Genomic DNA, 24575 nt, shown 5'->3' on the forward strand with positions numbered 1-24575 from the left:
AAACCATTCTTTTCTATAGGAAAAAACCAGAAAAATAATATTCTACTCAATATGTCGTATAAACTTCAAGTTTGCTCCAATCATTTTCCCCAAATAAACATTTTTTTCTTTAAACCGCTGAACTGATTCAACATTATTTCTGGTCCCTGGTCCGATTGGAAACTATCAAGATTTAAATTTTTGCCACGTAAAATTTTGCAAGAGAGAGTATGATTGAAAACAAATTTTTCTATCTGTGTTCCCAAAACACCTAAAAGAAATGACACCAACTTTTAACCACACTGTATACGTTCGAGTGTTTATTTGGTAAGGAATCCCAAATATATGATCAAGTTCGGGTTAAACATGGCAATTTAATTAGCGCTGTTTGGTAAACAGTAACTTATAACTAGCTGATACTCACTGAAGGTTGAGGTATTTCTAGAAGTATGAGCTAATTGGAAAGCAAACTAACGCCCTTTAGCAATAAATTAAGCAAGTCTGCCAATATCTGCAGTACAGCTCTAGTAAACAATAATAATTAATCTCATACTCAGCAACTACGAATGATGCATGATCATCAATTATAAGACTTCTTGCGAGTTGGTGCTTATTGAACTTGTCGGATTTGAAAATTTATTAACGACTTAACTGAATAAAAGGAGCAACGTTTAGGATATCAAATAAAAGTAGGAAGTAAACTGAATAGTGAACATGCCAAATAAAGTTCATTAAAATGAAAAAAAAAATGGGTTGCTGACAAAATTTGATCAACAATGACCGTTTGCATACGAGCCGATTGAGAGCCGATCAGGCCAATAATAAATTCACCTTTCGTCATTATTTTCGGGATATAGAGAGGCTTTTGGTGCCTCTGGCTAAAAATTCAATCTTCGTAATTGCCAGACCTCGCCGCATTACACCGTTTCAATAGACTTGCATAAATGTGGATATTAAAATGAAAATTTTAGTTGCGATATTGCCATTATGTTTTAATAGACTTCGTCGATCCGTTTTTGCGCTCGGAGTTTGCGAAATTAAATAACGGCCATTTTATTTAATATCCTGAGGGCTCAGTCATTGGATAATGAATCATTCGTTGTATTCAGACTATATAATCAGATTTCGACTTTTTGCATTACAGTTCACTATAGTGGTATAATTATTTCTCCTATACTTTATAAAAGAACCATTTTCATAATAGTGTAATAAGTTATTTATCTTCAGTATTTGTATAAGTAGTGAGTCTCAGAAGTAATGGCTATATTTATTTAAAATTCAGCCGACTGTTTTTTAAGGGACGGGAAAGTCAACAATGAAGAGTTTTCAACGAAAGCATAAATAAATCATAAAGGCAACGCGAAACATATTAGATGATATCAAAGGTTGAAAAATAATGTCAAGAACAAGATTTAAAACAGTTTTTTTGGGAAAATGTAGTAAAATCGAATTGAGGAAGTCCAAGAAAAAGCTTGTCGGGTATTGAGGGGCAAATGATTCAGCGAGGTTTAGTGCTAAATTTATGGAAGAACTCAACATAAAGAGATCAGGTATCGGAGGACGCACAACGTTAAAACCTGCTTAGTTTAGATCTGTAATAGATACAGTGTTCTCAAATTCACCACAATAATACGTCGTTCCAACTTAATGATTTTTTGATGAAAAATTGGTCTTTCGAGTCGGATTACTTTATGAAACAGGCAGCAGCCCGCACAGTGAAGTAAGGAAATAAAGGCGATAGTTGGAAATGCTCCTACTAATAAACCAACTCTAAATAACAGACTTTTGCAAAATTCATTTTCCATATTGCATGTGATGGCCCATATGGCATATTACAGTTTGACACCTCGATTGTAAATCAAGAGTAATTGTCCTTAGTAATACAATTTGCGTATTCAATGCCGCTGAATATAACTGTTAATAATCAGAAACTGGAATGGGAATGGGCTTCAAGAAGGTCAACCGCAATTATGCATATTGGTTCTATGCAAAACTTGTTAGGGTTAAGATGGATGAGAGATGAACTGAAATATACGCGCTTAGTTGCGAAGTCGCATTAACTCTAACAACTTAAGGCCCCCGTTGATGCAACGATAGGGCCAAGATTTATGGTCAAAGTTTATCGGCAATTTTCTCAAAATGGATGATAGGGGGCCGGTTGTTTTAAAACTTGCGCGCATATTTTACCCTGAAACTGGCTACCTTTCGAAAAAGTTCMATGCGTTCAATGAAGAGGCAATTGCAAAAGATGAAAGCATGCACTTAGAAACGATGGGTTTTTGTGCACCTTAAACACGAACTGTAAAAAGTAAAMTAGCCGTAGAAGAAGTGCATGAAGTTAAACTTGTCAAACTAGCTTCAATAGATAAGGGGATTGTGCTAAGTTTCAGGCTCTGAAGTTGTCTATTGTGGGAAACTTTAATGTGAGCGCATCATGCCGAATCATTTAATACGCTGTCTTCAATTAGACCCTATGTAAAGTTCAACCGCCAATTCAATAATTGATTTGATTCATGTGGCAGTTTAAAAAGTTTTAGCGCAGAGCAAAACATTTGCGCAAGATGTAGTAATGTGTGTAAGACATTTGTGTACAACGTCTAACAATTATTATAGACGAAATTTATAGTTAAATCAGTCTAAATCTATGTTATTATGCACAAGTTTAGCTACGGACTAATTTCACTAGAAACATTGCATGTCTTAGAAGCTGAATGGTTTCTTGCCTTTCTTAGAAGCTGAAAAGTTCAGCTTGTTCTAGAATGTAAAATCCAATCAAGAGATATTAAATTATTTTTAGTCGAGAACGCGGTTTGTCAAAAATAATGAGATTGGCTCAAGAGTAAAGTATCCTTATTATTGACAATATAGAAAATTGTTGCAATACAAACTTGTTGAGAACGCAAAACCAGGTTTAAATATACATCTACATTTTGCTACTTTATTACCTTACATCTGAACTACTGTAGCATAAAGAAAGCACCATCCTGTGGGAACCATATTTGTTGCTGGCGTTCAAGGAGAAAATATTTAAAAAAAGTTACAATTCAGCTTCTAAAAAAAGTAATTAACGGCTTGCATTCTAAAATTTTACATAATCACAGTTCCAGTTGCATTGTTATTGTGGAGAAAATTGGGGTTTTTAAGCAACATTGCAAATTTCATATTTGGGAGTATTTTTTGGTTCTCAAGATTTAGTCAACAATTTTCGATACCATCAAGCGCTACTGAAAAAAATGATTATCTATGGATTGATTTTTAGATTTCAGAACATTCAGCACTTTTTATAAAGAATTAGTTTTTCTGTATAATGAATATCCAGTTTTGGAATATTGAAACTGATCAAAAATAACCTTGTACAGGCTTTTTTTTGGAACAGAGAGCTGATCGACTAAAAGCGTAATCTGAGATAGTCCCAAAAAAAATTGAAATTAAGCAGTGGTACATAACAAATAAATATCAAACTTTGACAACTATTGATTAAACTTTTGTTATACGTTTTAGTGTTTAGGTATGAAAGTCTTTTATGTTGAGTTTAATGATTTTGATGCAATTATCAATATTGAAGCTCCCTGAAACTACAAAAATGTAGAGATAATAAAAAGGGTGGTGGTAGTACTCAGTTAAACCATCAGTTTTTAATTGCATGAATATTTTACAAGTTTTAAGTTTTTCTAATAAAATCTGGCTTCGTAGTAATAAAAACAACTCATTTCTTGAAAAGCGATTGATGTATTTGAAGGTAACTTGCCATCCAACGTAATTGATAATATTGCGACAAAAATAACTATTAAATATGTTGAGCATCTGTTAGCTTCCTCACTGCCCATCAAACCGATTTCAATAAAATTGCTTTTCAAATTGCAGTGCTGAAAGGCAAGTTGAACTAAATTAACTTATTTCTGGTAATACTCTCAATCTGCCTTCTAACCAGGTTTGCAAATGAAACTCACAAGAAACGTCTCTCTTTCCGTTAACGATATTAAAAAGTCCGAACTATGTAGTTCTCAAAGTCGGCGAGCGAATGAAATAAAAACTTTCCGAACTTCTGTGCCCATCATTTTTGACCCGATGAGGCAAACATCATTCGAACGGAAGATCGATAAATTGCGAAACGAAGGTAGGATTCCATTATTTATTCTATTAAAAATACGGTAAAAAAGTGGAAACTTTTGCTGAAAGCGAACACCGAATTACAATAATAAAAACTTTTCTAGTTTCTCCTTCGAATTCGCGAGCCCGACGCGATTTCTCAATAAATTTTTCAATTTGTTTCCAATTTAAAGTTGTAATGAAAATATTCGTCGCACCGTTTAGTGAAACGACCCGAAGTTGACTGCGGAGGAAGTTGATGTACCATACTTCAACTCAATCTAACTTTCTTCGTTTTCTATAAGCGTATTCAAAATTTTTTATAGGTTTGGAATAGATAATCCTATTCTTCTAGCCAGGGACAGATGTTGATTACGAACAAAGACTCTGGACTAGAAACCCAGACTCGTCAAACTTCTGCAACTAAATGAAATATTTTACAATTAAATAGAGCTGGAATTATTGCATTCATTCTTCTTATATGGTTTAATATATGGGGCATTTGATACTATTTCGGATTCAGTTAAGAATGGAGCACAATAGTTATTGTGGAAGACGACGACAAGGCAAACTCTCCAAATATTTTAATAAACTGGGGAAATAGCAGAGAAACTTTCCAGTTTGCCGAACATCGAAGAGTATTTAATAATAGAAGCAAACATTCAAACTATTTTATTAAAGTGGTAAAGTCTTGAAGGGAATTCGGCTGGCAGGCAACGTAAGACTGGCATTAGCAAAGTCTTAAAATAAAACTTAATGGTACCTCACCCCTGCCCATTGTTTCACTTCCGGCGGATGTACTCGCTCTTTGTTAGTGATTACCTGCATAGAAAATGGCGCTGAAGTTTTTCCTAGTTCTCGACGTCTACTTTGAGAACTAAGTTGCTGGGATATTTGAAACTAAAGTTTGACGTGAAATGGATTTTGCTGCTTTTCGGAACGAAATTCAGCCGTATTGACTAGAGGAATACACTCTTAGTAGAATCGCCTTTTTACATAGTTTTCTCTAAAAACTTTTGGCCGAAATTATTCCCAAAATTCAGTTTTGTTAAAGTTTTATGTTTTTGGGCTTAGCAATTGCGAGCAAATTTGCATGTTTTTTGGTTTGCTACTGATCAAAGTTGAAAATATCTTCCAAAAACCATCTATGTCTGTCTTGGGATTATCTACTTAAAGTAGGTAAATTAATTAGCTTCACGAGTTTGCGAAATGTGAGTTTACGAAAAACTTTACTTTTTCTTATACGCACTTACATTTCTCACGCATTGCTACTTTGTTGGACTTTACTCATCAAAAAACTTGTGATATTAAATGAGTCAAAACCGCTAGTCTTAGACTAATCATACAAACTTCTATCGGTAAGTTCTATCTCTAAACTACTATCAATGCGTGTTTCACTCTTCCATACACATAACATCTATAAAACACAAATATGAGTAGAGTATATTTAAAATAAATCGACGGCTCAGTTCACGAATCCATAAACTTGGAGCTAACAAAAATGGGCGAGGTCTATTAAAAGCGTTCTAATTGGTTGATGTTGAAAGAAGAGCATATTTGGAATGGATGTTGTTTGTAAAATGTAAGACTTTCCATCAAGCCATGTATACAAGATTCTAATTTCAAAAATAATATACCTCCGTACATAATCTACCTAGCACAATTTACAGTTGACAAATACAGTGACACGTGAATTTTGATCAGTTGCATCGAAATTTGTTGTTAATTTTTAACCATGGCTGATGAAGAACAGCCCAGTGAAAAAGGAGCAGCAACAGAAAAGACCAGAGACACCGCGGAAAAATCCACCACTTTTACCATTAGTAAAGTGCATGTTCGACCTGGCAAGCCCTTCAATATGGAAACTGCCATCAGTCCGAACTGGACCAACTGCTTGAGCAACTTGCCCACAATTCCCGATACGCCTGGAAAATACATCCCAATGCCTTACACATTCCGACTACCCAGTGCTCCGAAGCCTACGCAAATTAAGAACGTTGTTGCCCGAAGTCCTCCTTTCCATCTGCTGGTCGATCACACCATTGCCGTTATTTGGATGTTATTCTCCAGTGAAAATTACGATTCGCCGATGGGAATTGTTCAGCTGCAGTGGGCCCTGGCATTTTTAAAAACCATTTACTTGCGCACTGGTGAAAGACCGAAGGACGTGGAACTGTGCATTGAAAACATTGAAGACATGCTGATGGAAGAATATGCAACACTCTCAGAGCAACTGGACTCAATGAATAAACTCAATGAAAGTTCCCATTATGCTGATGGGGCTTTCGGTTCCGCCACGGTAGTGACCAAGAAGTTTCCATTTTCTACGACTTACGCTAATTTGGTTTCCAAATTGGGTGAAGCAGACATTCATGAGGAACCTTCAATCACTTCCCAAGAGGCACAAGACGAGCTTGCTAATTTGAAGAAGGCAGCTGGTGTGGAGTCCATCGAAAAACTGGACTCGGTGTCGAAGGACAAGGCTATAAATGTGCTCAAGATGTGGTACGCAGAACAAACGGGCAAGATCAAGGAGGAGATGAAGAAGTTGAAGTCGATACAAGATCAGATCAAGAATGTGAACGATGGCAACTTTCAGTATTTGGATGCCGCCCATATGGAGCTTCTATTTCTGGGTGAAGAATAACTTGACTTATTTTGAGCAATAATGGTAGAATGTTGAAACCTAAACCTGTATCCAGTGGCTATTAAACAATTTTCTTGAGGATTTTCTTCATTTAGTTGCCAACGTTCACAAGTGGTGAGGAGCGAAGCAAGACCAATATCAAAACTTGCAAGGTATTGGTCTTGGTATTACAGCAAGCGTCTTTCATTTAAATAAGGGGCAAAATTAATTCAATAATAACAATAAAATTATAACATAATAATAAAGTTAAATAAAACTTTAAAAAAATGGAACAAGTATTTGTACGACCCCAGATTTAGCTAATCTAGAACCGAACGAGAAATAAACATGTGGAACCAATTACATCTAAAATATGTTAAGCTCTATTTTATTTATGTCCTACTTGCTCAAAGCTTTGATTCCTAATTTTATATTTTCTCACTTAAAGTGACTTTTTGGAATGTTAATCAAAATAGTTCAAAATATTTGATATCATTTTTAATAGCTGCGACAGATTTAATAAGGTTAAATATCGCATTAATTTTTGAAAGAGTTTTGCGGGTCTCGCCTCTTTTGCAATACTAAGGTTGGTCTTGCTCATCACTATTCACAAGTCAATCTGTAATCCGAATCAGCTTTTGTCATCTCAGGTTCTAGACTTAGAAGCTCATGCTTAAATATAAGGAATTGAATGAACTTTGTCAACAAAGAAAACAAATTATCAAAAACTAAAGCACTTAAAAATCACCTTCAATGATCAAATATTTTAATCATAGTTTCGTTGCATATTTCGAGGGCTCTTGTCTAACTTTTCGTATATAAAACGACATATTACAGAAAATTGAATGCCGTAGACAACAACAATTGTTACGATCGTCCAACCGAGGTACTAAATTTCTCATGCCATAAAAATGGGGAAACTTTGCGAAAGTGCGAAATTTCGAATCGCAATAATAAAACTCTCTGAGGCGGAGTTTCCCGCTGATTTCGAAACAAATGAGCCCTAATATAATTTTCAGTTTGTTTTCAATTCGGGACCGTAATGAAGAAATATTCGTAACTTTCACAGATCCGCTCCCCAGTTCGATAAAGTTTCCGTAATTGAATTACAGAAAATAAATCTAATTTGCTTCTTTCGAATTAATAAATTCGCGTAAAGTGGTCCAATTCGATTTTAATCGCTGGAACTATTAGAGTGAGAAATCAAGCTTTTTTCGCACAGGCCATTATTTAAAACTGAAAAAAAAACTTATAAAACTCCTTTAATTTGGTTCAATTTGATGAGTCCTAGTGTAGAGAACACTTAAGTTTGATATTCTCAGTAAAAATCTCGACAATGATAAATCTGAATAAAGAATTACGCTTGTGAATTTATAAAAGTCTGTTCAGCCTTCTGGGATTATCATACGAAAATATGCCACTTGAACTGGAAAAATGGATAACAACTGTATGGATAACAAGCGCGATTATGGTTTAACAATAAACCGTATGTGTATAGCGTTCAAACAGAATTACAATTATTATTTGCAAGTACAAAACAAAGTAATCGAAGATGTAAAAATAAAATTGTATTGTGAAACCAATTAAGATTAATTACTATTACAAAAAAGATTCTGTAAAACGTATTTATAATAAAAATCATGTAAAACTAAAGATTAGTTCTGCACTAGTGCGCACTGCAATTAATTGCAGACATATCAAACTATCTGAATTATAATTTCTGTACACTAGTAGAAAAATAACTTAACAAATTGCAGAACGGGTCGAAGTGGATTTAAAACTATCAGAAATTAACAAATATTTAATTTGCATCAGACTAACAGCTGCGGTAGAGATAGATCGAATAATTTGTTCAATAAAAGAAAAAGATGGCAGAGTAGATGTATTAAGTGCTGTCGCTTTACAAACTATAGCAAATTCAATTATTAAACGTTTGGAACACATTTTTAACTTAGTGGAATCAGGTATTAACTGGTTCCTCAGTTTTAGGCCTGGGTAACTGGGAAAATGTTGAGAACTTTTTTTACTTGTTATTCTTTCTTCTAAATGCTCCATTTTCTACAGTTTCCTTTAAAAATCCTGACAATCTTAAGGTATTTTCCGCGAAAAATTATGAAATAAATTTCGAATCCTTCGTCGCATTGTAAAAAGTTCTGAAATCCGTTTCCAGCTTCGAATTTGGAACAATAATCAAATAATTATCTATAAGATTAAGCGAATTAACAGAATAAGCGAAAGTTTATAACAGATTATTAGGACATCTTGTTACCTCCATACCTCTGAAGACTGTAGAGTTTGTTATAAAAGTGTGGTTTTTTAGTTTTGACCAATTTTTTTGTTTTACTTTCTACTCAAAAACTCTCAATTTTGTAATTTCACTTAAAAATACTGACGATCTGGAAGTATTTTAAGCGAAAAATTACAAGATAAATTTATAGCTTTGTAAAAATTTTACAAAAACTTTTTCAGCGTCGAATTAGCGACAAAAACTAAAATAAATTCCTCTCGTTTTTTTCCCCGAAAACCATTAGGTTTTCTCCAAAACCGATCACAAAACTAAAAGTTTTTAACCGAAAACGATAAAATTAATTTTCTGATAATTTTCTTCTCTTCGGACAATAGTCAGCCAAAATGACAAAATTAATTTTGCTAGAAAATTCGCCTCATTCATCGGTTTGCAGGGACTTTTAGAAAATCCATTTGAGTTTCGAATTTGGCACGAAAACCAAATAATTATTCAGTTTTTTACCGAAAGTAAGGATTATCTTGATAAAACGACCAAAACAAAAAATTATTGGAAAATTGCCGCCCCGATCGCTCTGAAGATTTTTAAAGTTCCTGTAAATCTTCAGGTTATTCCAGTCTTAACGAAGTTTATATTAAGCCATCCCGTCTACGCAAAAATGGCATTATTTTTTAGTTTTACTTAAAATACTGACAATCTTGAGATATTTTCTGTGAAAAAATATAAGACGAATTTTATAACTCACAAAAACTAAAAAAACTTATCACTCGCCTCCTTAATCGCATTGCAAAAATGTTTGGAAAACTTTTTGCAGTTTTGAGTTATGGACAAACCCCTAATAATTATTTCTGTGTCCTTTGCAAAAATATGTCCGCTAACTGAAAGAGCGGAAGTTTCTAATCATTTGTTTGAAAAACTTTGAGAAACTGGGATTTCTTCACTTTTAGGTCAATATTTCAAAACAACGTTGTCTCTAAACAGAAAAACCGCTTTTTTCCTAACGTTTTACTGTAAAATACTGGCAAACTAAATATTTTATACAAAAACAAAATTAAGAGATCAACTTTCCAAGAAAACTCGTCGACTTTCTTTGAACTCAGTTCGGTTGCTGGAAAAATCTAGATTACTTTTTTTAGTAAAGAACAAACTAGTAAAACGTTACTCGGAAAAAATGTTGTTGACCTTTTTTAGATGTGAAAACTCCAATCTTGGGTCTCGTAAAGCTTTAATAAATGACTTATAACTCATTAACTGATGAGTTATAACTCGTTAACTCAGAGAGGGGAACAACTCAATAGCGCAACTGAACAGTGTTACCCAAGCCTACTCAGTTTAGTTAGTTTCTAAGTTACTATGTATATTGGAATCTCTCAGAACATTGGGCTTGAGTCGATTAAGACCATTTGCAACTCCATCTAAATGCCCAAAAAGCGATCTAGAATCTCCTCTGATCTCAGATTGAATTAAAACTCCTGCGCAATGTTACATGACTTATTTGTCCTTTAAAATTATATGTTGCTCTAACCGCGTATAATTTAAGTTCAAATAAGGTACTAAATGTACAAACAAGGCGTTCCATTTACAATATACTAAAAGTAAATTTGGGGTTTTATATTGCGTGCGCTTCCCGAACCAGCCTATGCTTTAATAATGAATATAACTTAATTCGCGAAAGAAAAACATCTGTTTATTGACATAGAAACATTAAATTTAAACTGTTACAACAGAGAATTTGTGTTCTTTCCACTACACAGTTTTGAGAAATAGGTGCTCCACCGTTGAAAATTTAATTTTTTTTCAACGTCCTGTTGCATTCTGAGTTGTTGGTTTATTGCTCGTAAATCCATCTCAATTGTCTTATGACTAGATGCATAACATGGATGATTTGAATCTAACATTTTTATAATTTTTCTCTATTTTGGTATACACTTTAAAGTTTCATAACTGAATTTTCGACTGCAGTCTTAACCTCACTTCACAACATCAAGTTTTAACTTCACAACTCCAGATCTCGACGAATGCTTTCAATGATTTTAGAATCCTTGTTCTGGAGCTTGTTTCTATAAAACTCAAAGCGGTCCTAATCGTTCCAGGAGAAGCATAAAAGGCAATTTTGTGTCTGGCAACATCCGAAGTTGCATTATAAAATGACGTGCATCAACCTTGAGCGCCAGTTAACACCGTTGAGCCGGCTTCCAATTCATTAAATCCCCAAGCTGGATTGTTTTTAACCATTAATAACGTTCTGCTTTGAGTGACGTTCGCTTATAACCCAAGGCAGAATCTCGAGCAAAATTCCGCCCTTCATACATTCCTCATATCCGTGCAATGTTCTATCCTTATTAACGGCACAGCTAGTTCTAATTTCGTCAAAGGCCCATTCTCTAGAGCCTTGCTCAGCCACAGACATCTGGATACAATGGATATAAACTTTCTCCAACTGCGTAAAGTAGCAACGATTTCCTCGTCACTTGTAAAAGCCGCAACCCCATAAAATGGAAAATTCGGAACGGCAGTAAATTTTATGCCAGACTAAAGGCTTTCATAAACCATATTGATGGCGTGTAACGTTAATTTGGCTTTCCATTTGTTTTCCGACCGTTGATTATTGGCGTTTTAACGATTTGCCTTTTTCATATCCAGGCCTTAACCCCTCACAGTGTACTCTTGGAGATAATGCAGCCACCGGATTGGTTTTTTATATGGTATCAACAAAATAACTGATCTGGAAGGGAAAGCTGAGATAAACTCTTTATTTCGACTGCCGGGTCGTTTTGTGCCACAACATAAAACGGGACAACCAAATCGAAGAGCGAAAAACGCGACCGCAATCGAGTGATCAATACTGCAATGAAATGCAGGAGCTGTGTGCATAAAAAAAATGCATATGCGTGCATATATCGAGCAATAATTTTAGTTCCCCCTGTTTATGGCCATATATTGATAAGAAAAACGCAGCTATTTTCCGACTTTTTAACGGTTAAAAGTGGAGTTTTGGATCTATTTATTATACACTTGAACCACATTAGCACTCACTAGCATTAAAAGGTCATAGTATACGTTAAAACCCATAATATGACGGATTCAGAAGAATCTGCTATAAGTTTATGTGCGGATGTGTTCGTTTGTGTCTGTGTCTGTTCCTGTGTGTAAAAAAGTGCCTGTTTATGTTTTTTTCTTGTCTGAAGAACGCTATGATCTTTGGCGCTTCAACTAGTTAGACTTCCTTGAATAAAATCAGACTGTCGTGGAACAAAATGATGCATGGACGAAGCACTTTCACCCTTTATTTCATGAGACGAGACATAATCTAAAGGCTGCTGGAAAAATATGATAAACATCAATCTGCAAACCCACAACTAAAATGCTTAAGTTTGGTTAAAGATGAAGATATTTTACGCATAACTAGAGGAATCTCAGGGCATTTTAATTTGCACAAAAATAAGCAAAAAGTTCGCTGAACTGAGGAAGCCTTCCGCCTTTTTTCTCCCAAAGCATATAACAATGTTCGATAAGTTTTTGAAACAGGTTTGCTTCATTGAAGCTCCATCTACCAGCAACTGATTTGAGAACGTAAATGGTGATCCTGGCATTAGAAAAAAACTTCTGAAAAAATTATGTAAACTTTTGAAGGAAACCGACATATTTGTCCCTCATTTCTGATGAAATTTCCATTAGGATAATATAAGATAAAATAGCATTCTTATACGGTGTTAACCTACAAGACGATGGAAATGATGTGGCAAAAAAAACTTTCATCTTACTTGTCAATAGAGTTAATGGAAAGTTGCTCAGGTATTTTTCGACAGAAGAGGGCTTAAGTGGAAGTCAAGAGTTTCTTCTTTCCGAATGTGTAAAATTAATTAAAAAAACAGGAGCATCCGTGGTCTCATTAACTTCTTTCTATGGTAAATATTTTAGGATGTGAAACTGCTTTTGATAATTTAAAACACTTTTTTACATTTTGATGGAAAGTGTGGTATAATCAAATTGATAAGAAAAACATTCGGCAAAAAACCAGCTTTAGTTGACAGTAATGGATTATGGAGGATGGCTGATTCTGTTTATCCACGGTTCACAGCACTAATAAAATGAGGAATGGCAATTGACCAGAAAGCAATTATGTGCAGATTTTTGCTGCCGCAGAAAAAAATGTTTTTCGTATGTGCAGAATGAGAGTTTTGAATAAATAACTAAATATTTATTCCAATAGATTGGGATCTTGTCTCCATATTATGACAATTAAGTGTAGAAAGTGTTTAATAAAGCGAATCAATGATAATAGTTACAAAAAATTAGTATTTTACATAGGTGTACAAATTTGAAACACTGATTAAAAATCTTCCGTGCGTTGCTTGCACTTACAAGCATGCAACAACTGAAAAAACTTAAAAACTAACAACTAAAAAACTGAAAGTAATTGTTCAGCGAAAATCTCGTGCTTATTTAATAATGATGGCCTATAAAAAAGTGGTTGAAAATAATGAGTCTAGTTATATCGGGAACGCGAACTGTCTTCCACAAGCCGCAAACAAATTTCGCTTTGCAAATAAATCGGGCATGCACTTTATCATTAGTCCGAATGGGCGGGGTAGTTATAAAACTGTTTAAACTTGTTCAGGGTTTTTTTGCCTGCTGAAACCACGCTCTTCCGTTCGACGAAGCGGAATATACGATTTTAGGTATTTCGAACGGTGTTCCGGTTCTCCGCAATTGATTATCTAGGTAGTGTTTTTTTTGCCTGTTTTAAAAGCTTCAATTATACAAAATGAGCAAAATGTACCTAACGTAGTTAGTAATTCATAATCTGCCGCATATTCCGCATAAAACTGGGGTGTGTCGCGAATAAGTCAGCAAACATCAAATACAAAATTTAATTAGAGATTTATGGTTTAAATAAATATTATTCCTGAAAGTATACCGGTATTAACTTTTTCCACTTATAAGTTTTTCTCGTCAATTCCTGGCTGTGTTTGAGGAGTTAATTAAATAAAATTTGCTTCGAGTTTCGCTTGCGATGCTATATTTGCCTTTTTACTGAACGAGCTGTAAGAGTTTTTTTTTGAAAGTCAAACGGAACTTTTTCCAAAAATTCAAAACACGTTAGCACGACTGAAATGCTCACATAGGAAGGCAGAAATTTGTAATATTTTTTTTAAATTACAGCATAATTTCGTAATGGACAATCAGGGAAAATCAGAAGGGATTAAGTCCTTTTCATTCTACGGTGCCAAGCATCCACTAGGAATAAATTCAGTATATCAAAGACGCGCCTTCGTTTGCGTGTAAATACGCTAAAAGTTTTGATATAATTTAATCTTCATTAATTATTTAATTTTTATAAAAATTGCAAATTCCTACAAAATATCCACGGGGACAATCCTAAAAACCTGCTTAACACTAATTAATTTTTTGCTCCCTCGCTCTAAGTCAATTATATCCGGTTTGTAGGCTTTATTTTTCGATTTGAACGCAAACAACATTTAAATAATTTAATCTATTTTAATAAACATTCGAATATATTATTATCTGGCTGATAATGTTAGTTAAGAGCATGTTTTTTGAAATTGGAATAACAAGTTTAATTAAATTCCCACCATCTATCAACATTCGTGCGTAGTTATTTCGGATATGCACATTATTTAATTTGCCTAATTATATTAAACTCGCTACTGTAATTAGTTGCATACCAAAAATTCTCCTTCCATTGTTTTCCACATACATTTGCGATATAGTCAGCAGTGTGCCATATATAAAAATAAAATATCTAGTAATTTAACAAAACAATTAATATAATTAATCGCCGCCATAAAGTAGAGAGCAACAAAGCGGAAACTATCTATTTTGCCCAACTTGCACATCGCAAGAACTAATCGAAAACGGTTTTTGGTTTGCTGAAGGATTATATTATTATAATTGCATTAGGTAAAAAATGAGCGAGCTGCAAAAGTTCTTGCATTCTTTATACTTTTAAATGGAACTTTGAGGCATTATGGTAAAATATTAAAAAGGAGATTCCAAATGGATTTGAAAAACGTTTCATTATTCACAAAATGCGAACGTTTACAATGCAAAGCCTAATGAAAACGCCGGACGAGGTGTTGGGTAGCTAGCTGCATGTTTTAATTTGTTAATATTAAAGCGGAATTAAAATTCGGATTCAATCCTGCATTATTGCAAAATATTCGCCTTAATGACAAAAACAGATAAAAAAGATTGAAGAATATTATCTTTTATTAAATCTAAGCCTGAAAAATTATGTTTATATTTAGTGTGGCGGTCTAAAAATAACAACAAAATGTAAAAACGCGAAGTAATAACGACATTCTTGCTTCTTAGATGTTGTTTTTGTCGCATTGCGGCTCATCGGTTTATAGATGGCGACATTTTCGGAGCAACCCACCTTACAGCAAACTTCAAGTCGATTAGAATAAAAGCTCAAAAACTTTTTTTATTGCTAGACAGAACTCACATTTTCTAGAAGCATAGTTACGAAGATATAATACTTGAATAGAATGATAATCCCATAGAATTTGAGTTTTGCCAGTTCGAATAAAATGAGACGATTTAGTTGCAAGTTAGACGTTCGCGATGGACGTGCCTGCTTCGAAGAACGTCGAAGCAAAAATATTTCGAGAAATACGCCCGAAACGCTAAAGTTGAACTATTCAAGTTGCGATGTAAAATTGAAATACATTTCCACCCAATTTGTGATCCACTCAAAGGAATGAACGAAGCCGACTTCTGATTCTGACGTTACGGAATTTCAGTTGGCGCATTTGAGAACTTACCGGCGGCTTGAAAAAATGCTTACAACTCAATCAATTTTTCAGCGCAATTAATTGGATGATCTTTAGTGTGTACGCCAATCACAGCACAATACAACAAAATCAAATATTTACGTAACTAATTTAGATTCTATGAATATGCACAGAAAAACTATTAAAAGCAATTAAAAATTAATATTTGCTTTATATTAATCGGGTACTTCAGCAGCATCATGCGAACAACATTGAAAAGCTTTTCCATTAAACCGTTTATTGTCTAATATTTCCTTGTAGAGGTTGAAAATAATGTTTCAAATAAGAAAATAGATCAGACACTGATCCCGCAATTTAGTTGGAGATCACGCTTTGTCTAAAATAACGAAGCTTTTCATTACAGGCTTTGGTAAACTGAACCTTATGTTTGTGCTAGTGTGGAAATTGTTTTCGTTCTTTGTGGAAAAATAATATACTGTAAAATTTTATTGAAAGCCTGCAAGTATGTACTGGGAAACAGGTTAGAAAACTATATCTTAGATGGTTTTATGTCCGGCTTGTCAAAATAGATAAATATAATAAAACGGGTTTTCTGTTTTGGCCGCTTCTTTCAAATTTAAAATGCTTTAATTAAATGTTCACGGAAAACATTAGGCTGATGATTTTGATGAACTGAAAAGTTTTGTATACAAATTGAAATTTTGAATGTATAACAAAAATTGTTAAAACTAAACAAAATAGCTTTTCGAAAGGTGGAAATGTTGATAATGGATTAATACAATGATATCAAAACAAGCCACCTCTAATTACATTAAAATTAATTTAATTTAAATAACTTTTAATAAGTTTAATGGGTAAATTCGAAATATTTTCCTTCCATTGAAATCACTAGTGCTGTGCCGATGTTAATTTATATCAGATTTAATGCTAAAATAGGTGCAGATAGTAACAAAAGCTCGACATGTTAAATATTTACCTTTACTCTTGTTTAAAGTTATTGAAAAAAATTGTTTAAAGAAAAATTTAATTTTGCTGTCATTAACTGTAATAATAAGGCATTTCATTTTTCCTGGGAATGTTCTTAATAAGACACAAAGTTTTTCAACTGAAAAACAGGCGGTAAAGAAAAAGTTCGAACATTTTTGAAAATTACTTTGTTTGAATTCCTGGTTTCAGATCAATTTCATAATATTGAAGAATATGCCGTTTTTGGGAACATCGATGGATGTTTGTGTTTGTTAATAGGAATTAGTCCATGACTTTCATCGTTTTCTCCTGACAATGGAAACACGGTTTTGTCGCTTGGTACTGTGATTTTTTCTTAATTTTTTATAAACTTAAATGATCAAATCACCTCTCAACTATGTAAAGTTGTGCAAAGACCTGAAACTTTGCAAAATTCAATATTTTACGGAAATTTGATAATGTGCAATAAATTTTTATAACTTTCCAAATTTATTCAAAGCTATCCCTAATAGAGCACAATTCGAAGCAAAAGCGTGTAGCTTTCATCGCTACTATTTCAAACTAGTAATCTTTTCGGATTTTTAGGCGGCCTAAAAGCTCGAAAAACTCATTAGTTTTAATTAGTAACATCTACAACTGTACGAAAACTATTTAATTGAAAGAAACTGCCAGTAAACTATTTTGTTGCATCCACACAGGTTCTTTTTATTAGATAGAAGCATTAGTTTGTGAAAAATTTGAGGATTCGTCCTAAGCTTCTTTGTCAAGTCGATGCAAGAGCGCTCAAAATGAGAATAGCTGTAAATATATTTTCAACCTCATTGCGGTCTATTCCACATTACAGATACATTTTATTTTAATATAAATGACTTGATTTATGGCAAAACAGCTGGCACGTTAAACCAAACAGAGCACTTTATCAATTTTCATTAAATACTCTGAACATGAGGCAAACACGTTGTTCAAGCCTTAATACTCTATTTATTTGTTGGCACGGGATTGTGGATACCCTGTATATTTTCATTTGTGCGCCTTAAAGAAAAGTTTCAAAAATATGAGCAGTATTTTCATCTCTTCACCACCAGCTGGTTGAACTGAGCAATTAATTATCTCAAGTGTAAAATCTGACATGAGCAGCAAAAACGCAAACATTTCGTTTGGAACAAAAGCCTAATCTGCAGGCCACGTTAATTGTTTCCGCAATTACCTCAGTCACAAAGAAGTCGGCTTTGAAAACGTTTCCCACATGAAACCGGGACGTAACGAAGCGATCATAACAACTTAAAATTGCTGCTTTGCTCTCGCTTTTTACCTCAGAACATTTAACTTTCAGTTAGGAGCGCTCAAAGTTTCCAGAATGCCAGAATCGTGCTTCTTTAACTTAAACGAAACGAGCCCGCATACGAAAGGATTTAGTTTTCAGTTTTTGGAATGGACGTGTCTTCCGTCCGCTTGTAGAATTGGATTCCGACGAATGTACATTTGCAAGTATAAAGAGCGGGAATTGAAATGGGTGCTCAGAGTTGTGCGTTATGCTGCTCTTGTCGGAAAATATCTACTCGTCTAATTCAATAATGGCTGCTTGATAAATTTTGCATCGTTTTTCCCTGAAATCATCTCAAATCGATTTTTACTTTAAAATTTATAGATTGGTCGGAAAAATCACACCTAGGCAAGGGTTGGAACAGTACGATGTGTGATCACACATAGAAAACGCAATTGCAAATTCGTATTACTCTGAATAAAGCGAGTTTACTTCCGAGATACTTTCCTGAGGTTCTTAAATTACATGAAAATGTGATTTTATTTTACCAGTGCAACTTGTGTTTTCCGTAATTCGTTTGCAAATAAAATACTGTTTTCTGTAGTCCTAAGATCTGAATATGATGTAAAAACAAGCTGAGTCAGCACCAATCGACGTGATATTTACGTGAAAAAGCCGCAGTCATTCACGTCTAACTAATCAATTTTCTCACGTCCTATCGACGTAATTATCACGGAAACATATGTGAGTAAAATGACGCCCATAAACGACGTACACTAGTGTCATAAAACAGTCAACATTTCACGTCTTGTGTATTGGGATGCCTTGAAATGTGATTCGCAAAACTGAATCATAAAGTTATAGCAATACACGATGTGATGATATTAACTGAAACACAATTAGAACATTAAATAAACAAATAAATTCATGAATATAGTAATGAATAAGAAACAGTAACGCAAACAAATAAAAAAGCACTGCCGGTGGCACATGCTGAAAAACTCGTTTAAACGAAGCTCTAACAGCACATTTAATATCGTCAGTTGTTTTCCACTGGCTAAAGTAATCAAGATAAAGAGTGAAGGCGAACGTAAAGATTCAATTCACGTAAAGTTCAGCCTATAGACTCGAGTCATTTACATCAAACATTTTTTTGGGTATTCAAATATCGCTTGTCTGTTGGCAATGTCTCGTTCGCCGATATTTCCTAAAGAAAGTCAGAAAAATTAAGTTTGAACAATTATTAAGAAATAATAGTTGTCAAAGACTTTACAGAGTTTAAAAATTTGGTTTAAAGTAGTTCTTAAAGTGCCTAATGAATATGATGTTTCTTAAATTTGGTTTTATTCAAACTTTGATCAAAAACTTCTTTTATTTAGAAGTATCTACGGTGAGAGCTATCGACTTGATCCAAGTACACATTTTTTTGTAGAGAAACGATTGGAGAACCCGATATTGCCAACAAAAAGGCGATTATTTGAAATCTGAAAAAAATCGGTATTTTAAATGGCTCCAGCCAAGTAGTGGTTACAGCTGGGCCCGATAAGAACTAGAAGCAGGTGATAGCAAATTTGAATTCCTCGATCGTTGTAAAGAATCTATATTAAGTGAAAATGGCGTACCTAAGGTGTATAGTGAACATGCATTTGATAATTGCTATAAAATTCAATGGAATAATTCTACAATTTTAACAAAAGAACAATCTACAAAAAAACGTTAAATTAAAAAAAGCCCGCTAATTTTACTAAATCAAAATAATTGTGTTGCTTCATGTTCATTTAATTTAAGTCATACATGGTTACCTATGCTAAAATCTGAAGTAGACCAAAGAAACATACACCAAAATTATTAATTAACATTACCTTTATTAATTTAAACATGAGATTAAGTCAAACTCACATAACTGACAATTTGCACAGACGAATTATCAGATCGAATTTTCATATACTGCAGTATCTGTAATAAAAGTCTGTAATAAAAGACGTGAGGAAATTCTGTCTTTTTTAAAGACAAAAATTTTTGAGGCGAAATACCCAACAAGAAGTCTGTAAAAAAATGAATCCGCCTCAACAATATAGAACTTATCTACGACTATAAACAATTTTGAAAGAAACTAGTACGCATTTCATAATTATCTCTTCTAAGTATTGATCTGCTGTATGAAAGGTACGAATTCCAGTACATTATGGTGTTATAGTCACGTGATCTGCAGATAGGGACTGGATATAAGCAAATAAATATATAAAGTTTCAAATACGGTTAGGACCACATTTTATACAAATTTTTTTCAGTTTGCAAGTTTTTAATGCAATTGAAGCAATAGTGACAAGGAGCCTTTGCAAGCTCTCTAGTGGGTTCAGATCCGGTGATATTGGAATTTTCCCCTTTTTAATAACGTGTTTCTGAAATCACACGAAATAGTGGGCACAAATCACATAAAAACGAGAGTTTTTCAACGAGAAACAAAAAACTTTGATAAAATATATGAACCGTTAAGGGTCTATTGAAGCTTTTAAAGTTTCCCACTGCTTTGCAGACCAGCAATAACAAAAGAATTTATTGATCTCAATGGAGTAAAGCCTTAAAAGGAGTTGACAAATTTGCTGCCTTTCATTGATCAGAACTGGAGTGTGCAGCTACTTACTACTGCCTAAACCTGAGTAGAAATTGATTATGTCGAATACAAAAGAAGCAGTTTACGACTAGTCGAATATTTTAGTCAAAATCCCGCTGTTCAAACTGTCTGCTTTTAGTACATCGACAATGCATTTCCCATTTGGATTGCTTTTATCATAGTTCCAGACATAATAACCTTCCTAATATTTGATTTTTTTATTATAAGGCGATACAATGCGCCGTTAAGGGTTACTTTCTGATGCAGAAATCAGCCAGTATTCAAAAAGTGGCTTACAAAACCGAGATAAGCGACATTTTGACTTGCTGCAAAGAACTTCTGGATTTAAAATCCATCTACTGACCTTCTCGCATGTAAATTGGCATTTTCAAATGGTACTTACCGGAATTTTCTCCAGAGCTGCCCGGACCGAGCAGAACGTCGATACCTCCATCCGACAGAATATCCGTGTCCTGGGTGTAGATGGAAAACGAAGAGTCTTCTTGTAATCGTGCCAGCATGACCGCCAGGCTATTCCTGAATAATAAACATCCGAAATAATAGCTGACAGCAAAACCATATTGACTGAGAAAAATCGATTAACCGGACCAGAAAGTCAAGCGAAGAGTTACAGCGAGAATTGATCATATTATTTTGACGGCTCCATCTGCTAAATCGGATATAAAACCAAGGCGTCTGGATCAAATAAAACGAAACAGATAGGGATGTTTCCAGACAAATTCCGCTCTAATCACTAATAATAAAACCGTAAAACCTCACTTTAGCACTTTCGTTATTTAGTTGATTCCGTGATCTAATTAACATTAATCGCCTTAACTTTATATTACATACAACGTAATATTAAGGCAGTTTTGTAATTGTTGACCAGCAACATCGCCCGATCCATCCATTATTTTGCTTTACTAATATCAACCAATACTTATTTTGAGTCACCCTGCATGTGAGCTGATTATTGTTAATTTTAGCGACATGCTTCAGAAACTTTTTGCCATGTTAAATATATTACTCTTCTGGCAAATGGTTGTAATTAGACACTCTCAGGCCATAAACCGAAACGTGGCACGTTAAAATCCAAACTTCCATTAAACTTTTCTGGCAAATTTAAGAGGAGTCATGATAAAATCATAAAACCACCACTTACCTGTCGAGATCATCGGGCTCTTTGAGCTGCAACGTGACGTTACCGTCCGAAGCTGTGGAATACATAAAAACGGCATGGCTTCCAGTGTATGGCTGAAGGGGAAGACGGACTCCAGAGAATTCGTGAACGGCCTGCAAAGAAAAAACAGAGAATACGCTTTTATTATTTAAATTACGCGAAAATATTTATAAAGTCGGGCTCAATTGCAAAAAGAGCATATTCAATGAGGTATTAAAATATTTTCCGACTTTTCGATTTCTCTTGATGGAGAGAATGCTTTGCTCCTGCTGACAACTTTATCATATGCTTTGGTGTACCATTTAGGATCATTTGAACACAAAGCAAGTGTGTTGTGCAAACTATAAGAGAAGTAATATTTTTGTCGGGCAAAAAACGCGAAAATGATGATCCTTTTTGAACTAAGAGGTAGATTAGTACATTAACATTCCGGCACAATATTAATAAATTGCAATAAGTTATTCCAAAAGAGAAAGAAAATCGTTGAAGCTAGTGTAAAACATCAACAAAATTTAAAATTGAAAGTGAATTCTAGTCGAGAGATCGATGTGCTCAATGCATGACTTTACGACGTTTTCTTTTTCTTGAATGTCACAAGTGCAATTTCAGAGAGCTCATGTAAAACTAGTTCTATAAGAAATCATTCAAAGATAATAAGGATGTAAAAAATATATATTGACCGCGGACGAGCAGTTGAAAGAACAAACCAAATAATAATGGAGACATTCATCCAACGATCGATTATATTTAAATGAAATTGGATTAAAACTAGATCCAGCCCTTCTGAAATATCCATTTTCAGCAGACAATATAAGCATGATAATACTATTTTGATACCTACTGGAATTTGCGCTCAAATTACGGAATTTTATTGCATACTTTGCCTAGCTTATGGTTTATTTTCGATCTATATGGGTCTGTTCATAAGCTATATAAAATTTTACGGCCGTTCAGATATAATCCAATTTTATTTATTCGCAGGAAATTGCAGCGCTCTTTTTTGTAACAAATTGCTTCTGTACAGCAGAATATTAAACATTCTGGTTGCATTATTTATGGGCAAAGCCGCAACTTAATAGATGAGTCAGTTATTTTGATTAATTTTTGGCGACTAAACTCAATAATGAGCGCTCCAAGTACTAGAAAGTGTATCGTTGAGTTCCATCATCTAAAAACTCCACCAGCTTAGCATTATCATATGCTTTGCATTCGTGTCATCAAAACTGATTTTTGCACAAGAAAAAAAATTGTTTCCTTCGTAATTTGCGAATTTTAGTTCTGAAAGAATATTTTTCATAAGCGAAATTTAACTTATGAACAAACGCTTGATAATTAAATTATCATAAGACAGCATCACGTTTTATGACATTTGCAGTTAAAGTCTGAAATTGTAAAATAGGAAGGAAACATAAATATTTTTTTGCGCAAAAACTATGAATGCTACAAGGTTTTAGAAATGGCTCGAAAATGTCCAGAAAATATTGGTGCATCAACTTGAAAAAAATTAGTTGATTCCAGCTAGCAAATACTAAGTTCCGCACTTGTTTGAAGATTTTTTACTTAATTTGATAAAAAATCCTCCGAAAGTAACATTTTCTATGTGCGATACCGGACGTATAACTAATTAAACTTAATAAAAACTAAAATAAAATGAAATTAGTTGCTAAAAAGAGTTTAGATATATTAATAATTAAGTTTAAATCGGCAGTTTTGAAAACACTTCCGCATAGTTTTCGCAGGTGCCAAATTGATATTTAATGGTTGTTTGGGGGAATTTAATGACTGTGATTGCAAATAGCTGAATGGAGTGAAACAACGTGAGGACTTTCAGCAAATTTCGACCCAGATAACATCCATTAAAACCAGCCCCTAATATACGCTGTTTGTTTTTAATTTCGGGCATGTTTTGTTGCCCTTCTGGGAACGGATCCAACAACTGTGCAAAATATATCAGAACAGTATCATAATTTACTTAAATACGAAATAGCATCTGGCTCCCAGACAGAGAAACAATTATCCGTTTTTGCATGTCCGGACAACAGACATATATCATATCATAAATCATGCCGTCCCGGAATTGTGTAGTTGGACCGTTACCGTGTTAATTATTCCTGTTATTTACCAACAAACACATTCATGCATTTTAGGGTCGGCAATAATAGATTCATTGTTCCGCTATAGCTTGATTATAATTATATCATCGATTCGATTCGAAACGATTATGACTCTACACACGTTGATAGCGAACAACATGCTGTATGACGTTTTGCATGTTAATCTGATCAAACATGTGCTTGACCTGTCGCATTCTGCAGACAAGCCACCAAGGGGAATTGCACCAGGACAGGATGAGGTCGAACTTACTTAATTAGCCCCTGATGTGTAAAGCCCCGTTATTAGTTGGGCATTAGCTGTGACATTTATCTAACATTGGATTTATGAGGAAACAGTTCACTGACTTTCATTGGTCTGCAATTGTTCTTGTCAGAAAACAGCAGCCAGAGTATGAGAAGTTTTCGAATGTCCAGCTTGCTTTACCATCAACCAGACACTGAGATTAGACAGGGTTGAAATGTTCCTGCAAAGACTAGAGCTGGTAGTTTTTCTCCTAAATACCTATAGCTTATTGTTGCCTAAATCAACAAAGATGAAACATGCCTTAAACGAAAGTACAAAAAAGTGGTCATGCTGATGGAACTATAAATTCGTCGCTGTAATCATTCCAGGCAACTTCAGAATTTGTCGATTAAATGTCTCAATTGAGATCCAAAAGCCATGAGATTAATATCTGCATATCAACACGTACTGTTGTCGCATTAGTTGCATTTAAAGTATGCACAATTTATCACAA

General features: G+C 34.2%; 1 protein-coding gene across 1 annotated transcript in view; it reads right to left on the reverse strand.

Moving 5' to 3' along the window:
* Positions 1-24575, reverse strand: part of LOC109544944 — a 92527-nt gene that overhangs the window by 55116 nt on the left and 12836 nt on the right. Inside the window, exons 2-3 of the mRNA XM_048667271.1 lie at positions 21707-21837; positions 20948-21081 (exon numbers count right to left, since the gene is read on the reverse strand). Coding sequence (XP_048523228.1) covers positions 20948-21081; positions 21707-21837 — 265 coding nt within the window. The remainder of the gene's footprint in view (positions 1-20947; positions 21082-21706; positions 21838-24575) is intronic.

Source organism: Dendroctonus ponderosae, unplaced genomic scaffold (genome assembly GCF_020466585.1).
Source record: "Dendroctonus ponderosae isolate FM_Combo_2020 unplaced genomic scaffold, Dpon_F_20191213v2 Dpon_F_20191213_6, whole genome shotgun sequence".
Lineage (NCBI taxonomy): Eukaryota > Metazoa > Arthropoda > Insecta > Coleoptera > Curculionidae > Dendroctonus > Dendroctonus ponderosae.